This window comes from Bactrocera dorsalis, unplaced genomic scaffold (genome assembly GCF_023373825.1).
Source record: "Bactrocera dorsalis isolate Fly_Bdor unplaced genomic scaffold, ASM2337382v1 BdCtg278, whole genome shotgun sequence".
NCBI lineage: Eukaryota > Metazoa > Arthropoda > Insecta > Diptera > Tephritidae > Bactrocera > Bactrocera dorsalis.
Genome location: NW_026038329.1, coordinates 1 through 10,319, shown reverse-complemented (window position 1 = coordinate 10,319; position 10,319 = coordinate 1). Strand labels below are relative to the sequence as shown.

The following is a 10,319-nucleotide window of genomic DNA, read 5'->3' as shown; positions in this document are numbered from 1 at the left end:
CAAAGCACTATTACAGAATCCGCGGAAATATACAATTCCCATTATGTTGTTGTTATTGTAGCGGCAAAAAACATTCCTGAAGTAATTTCGAGGAATGGTGCCGAGTTGAGAGTCCTTGGCCGGAAAAAAATCTGGTTCATTCCGGTTACTGTCGTGGGAATCATGAAGAATTCTTTACTTTTGATTGGTACTTACAAATTAATTCTCATTATGATTTAAAAACACACAAGAGAAGCGTCCTAAAATTCAATTTTCAAAAGCAAAAGCGATCATTTCGCTTAACATCAAAAAACAAAAACAAAGAACGATGGTAAACAACGGAATTTGTGAATTATTCATCGGAAAAGTATTTTATTATATGATATTATCATTTATACCAGCACTCAACGTCATTTATAAAATATATAGAATGTAAGTTTTAAATTGGTATTTACCGATATAGGTATTCCAGATGAAAGGTCGTGATGAATTCCTTTACAACTGGCAAACACTAAAAAGTCTCATTCAAGTTTAGCATAGCTGTAGTTTTTATAAAAATCCAGTAAAATTTGAGGTGTCCTTGAAATATAATATAGTTGATACCCGTAGTAGAAAATGTGTGTCAGTGAAAATAATCTAAGAATCCTCCTGAGCAGTCTCAACATTTTTTTTTACTCGACCAAAAGTTTTCTCCAAACAATAAATTAAAAACGCGATGCAGATCAAATGCAAATATGCTTGATTAAAGTATAGTAAAGAAGTTCGCCTGTCAGGAATTTTTTGTTTTACTTGTACGTCTGACTTTAAGTGTCCTATCCATTTTTTATGTCCACCACTCCCCACTTAATATGATTTTGTCCGTAATGCCATTTACATTTACAAGTCCTTTCCTATATATTTCACACGTAATCCTTTTAAAATGTCCATTTATAATCCAAAAAATCCATTAAATCCTGATTCCATCGAAATCATTAATAATCCCAAAACTCCATTCCATTCCATCCATTCCAATAAACGTGAATAGAGGGGAGAAAATTATAATATTTGATTAGTACAGATATTACTTTTGCTTTTTTATTAAATTTGCTTCAGTTTTTTTTTTGTGTATGGAAAATTACAATAGGTTGCATCTTCTTCGATACCGTTAAAATTACTTTCATACAAAGTAGATGCAATTAAAATTCAAAAGAATTTACTGAATTCAGTTTAGAAATTTAAAAAGTAATATTATAAGTGTTAAAATATTTAAAATAGAATGTTTTTTATCAAGTCATGCTTGCCTTAAAATATGTAAACTCCATGATAAGAAAGCTTAGGTATGCGGAAACATTAATTTTTCAGTAGGTATACTTATGACAAACCATACGTTTATTCGATGAATGCTATCGTATTCCGAGTTGTTTATTTTATAGTGTAGTTTACAAGTTCGAGCGGGAGCGAGATCTTGATCTGGAGTATGAACGTCGGACAGGTGAATAAGTTGGTGACCCACGGCGACGACCACGTGGTGAAAAAGAGCGGGAACTTCATGTAAGTAAAGAGAAAACATTCTTTATTCGTATACACTTTAAAAAATATATATTTCATATATGTACATACCGGTCCCCTCGTGGCCCACGACCGCCACGATCGCCTTCACCAGAGTCTTCACGTACTCGTATATACGAGACTTCTCCCTTTAAATAAATTGTAGTTTACACCATTATATCATATGAATATTGAAATCGAAGCATATCAAAATTTAGAAAAATATAATTTTAAATATCTCATATTATAATTTAGCTATGGCAGATGCTTATCTGCCCTTCATTTATAGCATGTAAGTGAGCGACTTTCTTACCTCGTGAGATCTAAAGCGAGAGTCATCCAATTTTTTTATAGCATATTTCATATCTTCATGCCGCAAAAATTCAACGACACCTGTACCATCCTTATACGCATCAGCAAAACACACATCACCCGCTTCTCTCATATGATCTTTTAAATCTTGCCACGAGCCAGAAGATGGTAAACCAGTTACCATGACTCGATATTGTGAACGCTTGGTAGGTGGCCCACGACCGCCACCGCCTCCACCACCACCACCACGACCACCATCATTGCGATTACGGTCATTACGATTACCACGGAAACTGCCTGGTCCACCTCCTCGAGGAAACTCTACACGCAATCTGTATCCATCATAGTCATAACCATCTCGAGCTTTCACTGCATCCTCCGCATCTCGAGCATCTTCAAACTCCACAAATGCAAATGGCGGACCACGCCTGTTTTTTAAGTCGACAAATGTTACTTTACCAAATTTATGAAACAAATCCTGAATATCCTTTGTACGAATATCTGGAGGCAAGTTCCCAATATAAATACGACTTTCAGTACGAGACATTCTAAGTTTGTTTTATTGAAGTTTGGCCTCCGTAGTTTTTTTTTTAAGTAAAAATATTTGCTTGTAATTTTCCAGACACGCGATAATCTAGGGTTTTATTCAGGTAGTTTCCAAAGAATGGCGTATATCTGCAAATATATACAGCCCATTCAAAGTTCAATTTCATTTAAGAATAGTACAGAACAGGGTGACCCAGATGATTTCAACTCCAAACTATAAAAATCTAAATGCCGTACGTAATAATATAAATAAATATACATATTTTGATTTTAATTACTAACGAAAATAATTTTAAAAAAATTCAATTTATAAATAATTTTTTTGTCCAATTTCAAGTTATTTTTGTTTACAATTTTGTTCGTTGGATCTTTCACAATTACGCAATTTATTCGTATTCAATTATCACTCGAAACACACGTTTTCATTGGATGGAATATTTCAATTTGATGTTATAAAAACTCTCATTAACTTTTTCTATCCTACAATTTTATATTATTGTATTATGTAGAGTCAGAGAAGAACATTCATGTAAAATTACTATGACATCTCTACAAAAAATTTTAGAATGCTGAACCCTGAATTGCTAGCAATAGTACCAATGGATATTGTAAATTGCTAATATTTAGCATGTTATATTTCATGACATCCATTGCTATAGAATTGACATAACAGTTTTCAATGATCGTATTTAATCATTGATATCCTTTTTACTGGATAAGAGCAATTAACGAAACCCAATTATACGGAAAAGTAGATTACTATTTTCTACTTTTTTCATTCTCCTCGTAAATTTTTGTCATTCTCAATTTTCAAGGCCTCAAAACACACGCTATGTAATCGACCCGATGACATTTTGAGAAAAATTTTTTCATTATAGAAATGCTCACTTAGCAATATTCATTGCCTTAGGAGATGCGGCGTTACTGAATTCCCAAAAATTGCATAATAACGGGTGATTTTTTTGAGGTTAGGATTTTCATGCATTAGTATTTGACAGATCACGTGGGATTTCAGACATGGTGTCAAAGAGAAAGATGCTCAGTATGCTTTGACATTTCATCATGAATAGACTTACTAACGAGCAACGCTTGCAAATCATTGAATTTTATTACCAAAATCAGTGTTCGGTTCGAAATGTGAAAATCCGCTTTTTTATCGACAAATTTTGTTCAGCGATGAGGCTCATTTCTGGTTGAATGGCTACGTAAATAAGCAAAATTGCCGCATTTGGGGTGAAGAGCAACCAGAAGCCGTTCAAGAACTGCCCATGCATCCCGAAAAATGCACTGTTTGGTGTGGTTTGTACGCTGGTGGAATCATTGGACCGTATTTTTTCAAAGATGCTGTTGGACGCAACGTTACGGTGAATGGCGATCGCTATCGTTCGATGCTAACAAACTTTTTGTTGCCAAAAATGGAAGAACTGAACTTGGTTGACATGTGGTTTCAACAAGATGGCGCTACATGCCACACAGCTCGCGATTCTATGGCCATTTTGAGGGAAAACTTCGGACAACAATTCATCTCAAGAAATGGACCCGTAAGTTGGCCACCAAGATCATGCGATTTAACGCCTTTAGACTATTTTTTGTGGGGCTACGTCAAGTCTAAAGTCTACAGAAATAAGCCAGCAACTATTCCAGCTTTGGAAGACAACATTTCCGAAGAAATTCGGGCTATTCCGGCCGAAATGCTCGAAAAAGTTGCCCAAAATTGGACTTTCCGAATGGACCACCTAAGACGCAGCCGCGGTCAACATTTAAATGAAATTATCTTCAAAAAGTAAATGTCATGAACCAATCTAACGTTTCAAATAAAGAACCGATGAGATTTTGCAAATTTTATGCGTTTTTTTTTTAAAAAAAGTTATCAAGCTCTTAAAAAATCACCCTTTATTTGTATGCAAAACTTTGTTATTAGCTGTATTAACTTGATCGCACGACTTGAATGAAAAATTGATATGAAAACGGCGTTTAACTTCGAAAAATGTGTAATTTTGAGTGGGATAGTAGAAAAGTGCGAGTGTATGGCTACTTGAATTCAATTTCTTGATCGTGTAGCTACGGGTTAAACTTGAAACTTTTCATATTAATCATTCCATTCTGTTTTGTTCCTCAATTTTTGATAAGTATAAATGTTCGCCATTATTGGCATTGATTGTGGCATTTATGTGAATTGAGTACTACGTGCTGTTTTGTTCGTGACAAAAAAGTTTTTATATATTGCTTCATATAAATATTAATATTTTACTGGTGTAAATAAATACCTATAAAAAACATGTCTCGCAGTGAAAGTCGCATATATGTTGGAAACTTACCTCCAGATATCCGAACAAAGGATATTCAAGATCTATTTCACAAATTCGGTAAAGTATCATTCGTAGATTTGAAAAATAGGCGTGGTCCGCCATTTGCATTTGTTGAATTCGATGATGCACGCGATGCTGAAGACGCAGTAAAAGCCCGCGATGGTTACGACTATGATGGATACAGATTGCGTGTGGAATTTCCCCGTGGTGGTGGACCAGGTAGTTTTCGAGGAAATCGAAATGACCGAAACAGAAATGATGGCGGCGGCCGTGGTGGAGGTGGTGGCGGTCGTGGACCACCAACTAAACGTTCACAATATCGAGTCATGGTTACAGGTTTACCATCATCTGGCTCATGGCAAGATTTAAAAGATCATATGAGAGAAGCGGGTGATGTGTGCTTTGCTGATGCGTATAAGGATGGAACAGGCGTTGTAGAATTTTTGCGCCATGAAGACATGAGATATGCAATAAAAAAGTTAGATGATTCCCGCTTTAGGTCACATGAGGTTAGTATGCACCGAATTTCAAATTAAGAAAAATTATAAATATAAAATATATATCATAAACCATATTTGAATAACTAATAATTGTTTCATAGGGTGAGGTTTCATATATACGTGTTCGAGAGGATAATGTTGAAGGCGATCGTGGTGGACGTGATAATCGCGATAGGTATGTAGAACTAATAAAAAAATACATTTATAATTGTTAAAATAAATCACCTTTATACATAGGTCCCGGTCATTTTCTCCGCGCGCACGCCGCCGAGGTACTCCTACTTATTCTCCTCTACGCCGCTCATATTCCAGGTCAAGGTCTCGTTCACGCTCAAATTTTTAATTTAATATTATTACAAGATTTTAAATATTCACACAAACTCAACCAAATAACTATAATAATTTGAAGAGTAACAGAGAATAACATCCGAAAATTGACGATTTATGTACCGATGATTATATGCAATTATTCTTTAAATCTCACAAGTATATTTTGCGGTTTTGTTGAAATTTATCTCTAAAGTACTCAATACAAAGTGAAATATCTTTTATTTTTTCACAATTAGGTACTCAGAACCTTACATTCGAACTTAACATAGTTACACTCAGTACATTTTTGCGAAGAAATTGAAATACTATGAATTATTTTCCTATAAAACTCTACAACAACAAAAAGTTCTAATAACCATACTTTTATGATTTTGTTAGAATTTCTTTAACTAATAAAAAAACAAAATTTGAATTATGTTATAATATTAATATATTTTTCTTCTTTCCGCTCTATTCACGTAAAATGTTATGGATGGAATGGAAATATGGATTATTGGGAGTAACTATAATGAAAATATGGATAGCAGGATTGTGAGGATTTGGATTTTTATATAAGGATCAGAATATATTTACTGCTGAACATCTACCTTAAGTGATATTTTCGCGCGGGATTTCATTTCTTCTTTCTATTCAACGTACCGGATTGCTGCTACTACATTTAATTAATTTCTTCTGTAATATGCCGTAAGAGAATACCCTCCTGAATGTAGCAGCTTCCTGCGTTACACTTCTTATCTATCTCACTGTTTTCGCTTCGCTTATATTTCATATATAATTCAATGGAGAAGGAACATAAAATTGATAACACATATTGTATAGGACAATTTATAGGACTGCGAGGGAGGATTATTAATTCAACATTAAAAATTAAACTTAGCTTTCAACTCAACCATGTAAAGTCTGCCATAATGCCTTTAAACCTTTGAGTGAAAATTCGGATTAAACTCAAGGAAATTGTACGCTTATAGATATTGCGATTGGAATTCATTAGTACTATCTTCCGTATTACTAGACAGGAGTAAATTCGAAGTTGAAAAGCGCAAGTGTTGAATTAAAAATGCCTTGGAATTGGTATGGACTTTTTTGTTTCAACAGTTCAATACATTGGACATACTTAGGAAATTCATCTTGCTATAAAGGATTCAAAACATAACTTGAAAGGTCCCTATTTAGCCTAACACTTATCCACCACATCATTTGGATTTCGCCATTATCTACGAGGTTAAATGGATTTTATAAGAAAAGGAAAGGTCGTGATATTTTTTTTTGTGTCATCATACACACGCTAGACTTAAAAGGCTTCGAACATAAAATTTCTTAGGACTTTTGGATTTGTCTGACCGGTAAATATATTGCCCAATTACTTAACCAATATTTTGTTACATTTTTACCCATTACATTAATGCTGATTTTAATAAGCAAAAAACTTAAAAATCTCTACATCCCACACATTAATCTGAAGCGTGTATGCGAGATAAACTATTTTGTTTCCTATTACATTCTTAATTTTTTCCGAATTCGCACCTTCATGTGTTCAGAATAACCCTATTAGTCTCCTACATAAATTTTGACATTCTACGAATTAATATTACAGATTTTATTTCCTTTGTGAACAGCTTGGCGCAAACCTTTATTGCAAATTTATTCGTAATAACAAAAATACAATAATTTTCAATTATGTATCGTACAAAATAACTTTTATACAATAACTTAAAATATATTTTTAAATCATTTCGTAAATAAAACAAAACACTTATGCAAAGCAAAAAATTGAGCTTTTTACTGTTTCATAAACGATACTAGGTACTAAATAGCCAAAAACGAATGTGTAGAACAGAATGACAGCAAAACATTTAATGCTTCTGGAAACTGAAGGGATCCCACCTATCGAAGGAAAGTATGAAAAATATATTTTTGTTTCAGTGAGAAGTTTGCACCTTTAATTCTAGACTTTTTATCCATCCGTCGAACTCCAGACTTCCTGGTTAACAAGAGACAAGATCTGTATATGAAAATCGAATATTTTAGTGTGCCAGTATAAATAGCCAAGCCGCAATATATTTGCTGTTGTACACCTAATCAATTATGCATTTTAGTAACTATTAGTAATGAGAAAATTGATGCAGCCAGCCATAAATAATGCGCCAATGTCAAATAAACTTCAAAACAACCTACAAATTGGCGTGTACGCACTATTAGTATTAAATTTGATTGGTAAATAGATTTTTTTCATTAATAATTCAACGAAATGAGTTCACACAGTCGAACGTTGGTGATTTTAATAATTTAGAACGAAGCAGAGAGACGCATGGTTGCCCACAAGCAGGCTTTTAGGTAATCCACAAGACAAATATTTTCTGAACTATCACCTTCATCAAGAAATCGGAAGCAATAGGCTTCATATCAATACTCAACCTAAATAATGAACACCATAAATAATAAACACATGAGTACCTATTTATATATTGCAAAATATTTTTTATTGTGACAGTTCAGCCAACCAGTTATCACATACATACTTAGTTTCGGTATTGTTTTACATACAAAATAAAACAATAGAAATAAAGTACTCAATAATATTTATAAATTTACGCAATGTGCTGGTGGCTTCCCGGGTGTAATCGTATACATTAAAAGTATTTTAAACGCAATCTTATGTTTACTTTTTCTCAAAATATCAAATAATTTATTAACTATTTTTTATATTTTTTTATTCTTTAATATAAGTATTTTTTGATTCTTTTTCGAATTAATTATTTACATAAGAATGTATGTATAAATTACTGGATGTTGTTTTGCCTTTTTCTATAAAAAATTTTATTTTCGCAATACGAACGCTGTAATGTATAAACATGTACAAAATGGTAGTATTACGAAAATATGATATATATAAAAAAATCATAAACGCTTTACTTAGAAATATATACAATTACATATCTACAGCTTAATTAATATTTTTTTCTTACTACGTATTAACTTTACTTGTGTTTATATATGCCAATTTTAATCGTATATGATAATATACTATTTCGACTTAGTGCTAGCATAGTTATTATTATACAAGTAGTTGATTAGATTTGGTTCGATCTCCAATTTTTGCTTTAGTATCGAACTCATCACAAACTCTGTCGAAACAATCGGACACTTTGGTATGCCCTGGCGCGTCAAGTCCACACATAAATGCATATCATTGGGACACGTTACGATTATATATGACTCTGGCGATTGAGCATGCGTATCAGCGATTGCTTGTGATGTGCGTCGTTTTACCTCGACTTTGCCACCGGATGCCTCAATCATGCGCACGATTTCAGTGCGCGACGGGAATACGTCGGGTGTTACAAAGAAATGTTTGCCAGCGAAGAGAGTATTTCGTACGCTTGAATGCAGCACGGTATCTAGATGGAATTTTAGATTCTCATCGACAGGTATGTATTGTATCTTATACGGTTCTGGCGATAGGAAGCGACCCGCTTTGGCACTGTCCACCAACCAAGTTGACTTCAGAACATAATTTACATGACAAACGGCTTGAATTAGTTTACAAGTGCGACTTTCGCGTGTCATAACCAAGAAGGTGGCTTCTTCTGGATTTTCCACAACAATTCCACCAAGCGAACTACAAGAATTTAAAAATAAGTTTTAATAACTTTTTTAAATATGAATCCGAAAAGTTATTTTCAAACAAAATAATATTAGATGAAATAATATTAATTAATAAATAATCTTCAAAATTATTCGTTGCTAATTGGCAGTCTAATATATTTCTACTTACAGCACAGCTTTTTTCAGCGATTCTGGGTCGGCAACCTGCGAAAATATCACCTTCGGTGGTTTGTCATTCTGTGGGTATTCGATGCAAACTATGTTTTCAGGTATTTCTTCCTGATATGGCGAGATTTTTTGACGCTTTGCCTTTTGCTCGGGAAATGGTTCGGCCAAAGAACGTTTGACACGTTCGTGTGCTTCCTGCGTTAGATTTATCGGCGCCTTCCAAGCAGCTGATAATTAAAACACAAAAATGATAAAATAATAAATAGTACGGAAGTGGCAATAAAAACATTGAGCGAATATCTATGTGTTCATATATTCAATACTCACACATCAATTGCGGCACTAGCGGATAGTCGATTCTGAAGGGCGCCACCAGCGAATATTGCTGATACTTTTGATTTTCGTACTGCGACATTCCACTCAGATTTCCAATGCAAATATCTGCCAGCCAAATGGAATTTACAATCGGTATATTCCATTCCTTAGCAGCGATGTATTTATCGCCTTCGGGCTTCTTACAAATCAACACAGTGTTGTGTTTCGACAAATATGATGTGTATATGGCACCACACTCTTCCACCATTTGTTTAATGCGGAAACTCTCCTCACCTTCGAAACCGTACGTGGAAATAATATGCCTTTCCAGCGGCTTTTGATAACCGAATTGGCTGGGGAAAGGTAGATGCAGTGCCTGCCATGGCGGCAGCAATTGTTTCTTGAAACAGATATCACTTAACCAGTAAGCGGTTATACAGCGCTTGGAGTCGCGCAAAGCCTGCATAACTACGCCATGACGTTGCGTGCGACAGAGCACATGAGTGACGCGTTGGCAATAGACGCGTTCAATATCGCCGCCAAACTGCCGTATAGTCTCCATCCAGATGGGTAGTTCATCGGCGTCAGTCTCGTCATATTCCACTATATAAAAGGTGCAGCCGACGAGAAAGAGGTCAGGCGGCAACTTTAGATTTGGATTATGTCCGTAAAATTGCGGACGAGCTGGCGGCGGCATATTGGGGCGGCCCTGTATAAAACCAGCTGG

The 10,319-nt window shown here is 34.6% G+C and overlaps 3 protein-coding genes and 1 long non-coding RNA gene across 4 annotated transcripts; 1 reads left to right on the top strand and 3 right to left on the bottom strand.

Annotated features, from left to right (window-relative positions):
• Positions 1-1,022: 1,022 nt before the first annotated feature.
• LOC105231625 (serine/arginine-rich splicing factor 1A) lies at positions 1,023-2,508 on the bottom strand. The gene is made up of 3 exons (XM_011213029.4): positions 1,820-2,508; positions 1,579-1,655; positions 1,023-1,503 (listed from the first exon to the last, which is right to left on the bottom strand). Exons 1-3 carry the CDS (start codon positions 2,363-2,365, stop codon positions 1,398-1,400), a joined length of 729 nt encoding a protein of 242 aa, XP_011211331.1. The 5' UTR covers positions 2,366-2,508; the 3' UTR covers positions 1,023-1,397.
• A 1,990-nt stretch (positions 2,509-4,498) lies between these two features.
• Positions 4,499-5,928, top strand: LOC105231627 (probable splicing factor, arginine/serine-rich 3). Its single transcript, XM_011213030.4, has 3 exons — positions 4,499-5,182; positions 5,275-5,348; positions 5,411-5,928. The coding sequence occupies exons 1-3, from the start codon at positions 4,643-4,645 to the stop codon at positions 5,514-5,516; spliced, it is 720 nt and encodes a 239-aa protein (XP_011211332.1). The 5' UTR covers positions 4,499-4,642; the 3' UTR covers positions 5,517-5,928.
• A 1,170-nt stretch (positions 5,929-7,098) lies between these two features.
• Positions 7,099-7,835, bottom strand: LOC125780226 (uncharacterized). Its single transcript, XR_007423678.1, has 2 exons — positions 7,441-7,835; positions 7,099-7,387 (listed from the first exon to the last, which is right to left on the bottom strand). It is a non-coding gene; the product is annotated as an uncharacterized LOC125780226 (long non-coding RNA).
• A 119-nt stretch (positions 7,836-7,954) lies between these two features.
• LOC125775276 (PAX-interacting protein 1-like) lies at positions 7,955-10,292 on the bottom strand. The gene is made up of 3 exons (XM_049462080.1): positions 9,605-10,292; positions 9,279-9,504; positions 7,955-9,122 (listed from the first exon to the last, which is right to left on the bottom strand). Exons 1-3 carry the CDS (start codon positions 10,287-10,289, stop codon positions 8,528-8,530), a joined length of 1,506 nt encoding a protein of 501 aa, XP_049318037.1. The 5' UTR covers positions 10,290-10,292; the 3' UTR covers positions 7,955-8,527.
• Positions 10,293-10,319: the final 27 nt, after the last annotated feature.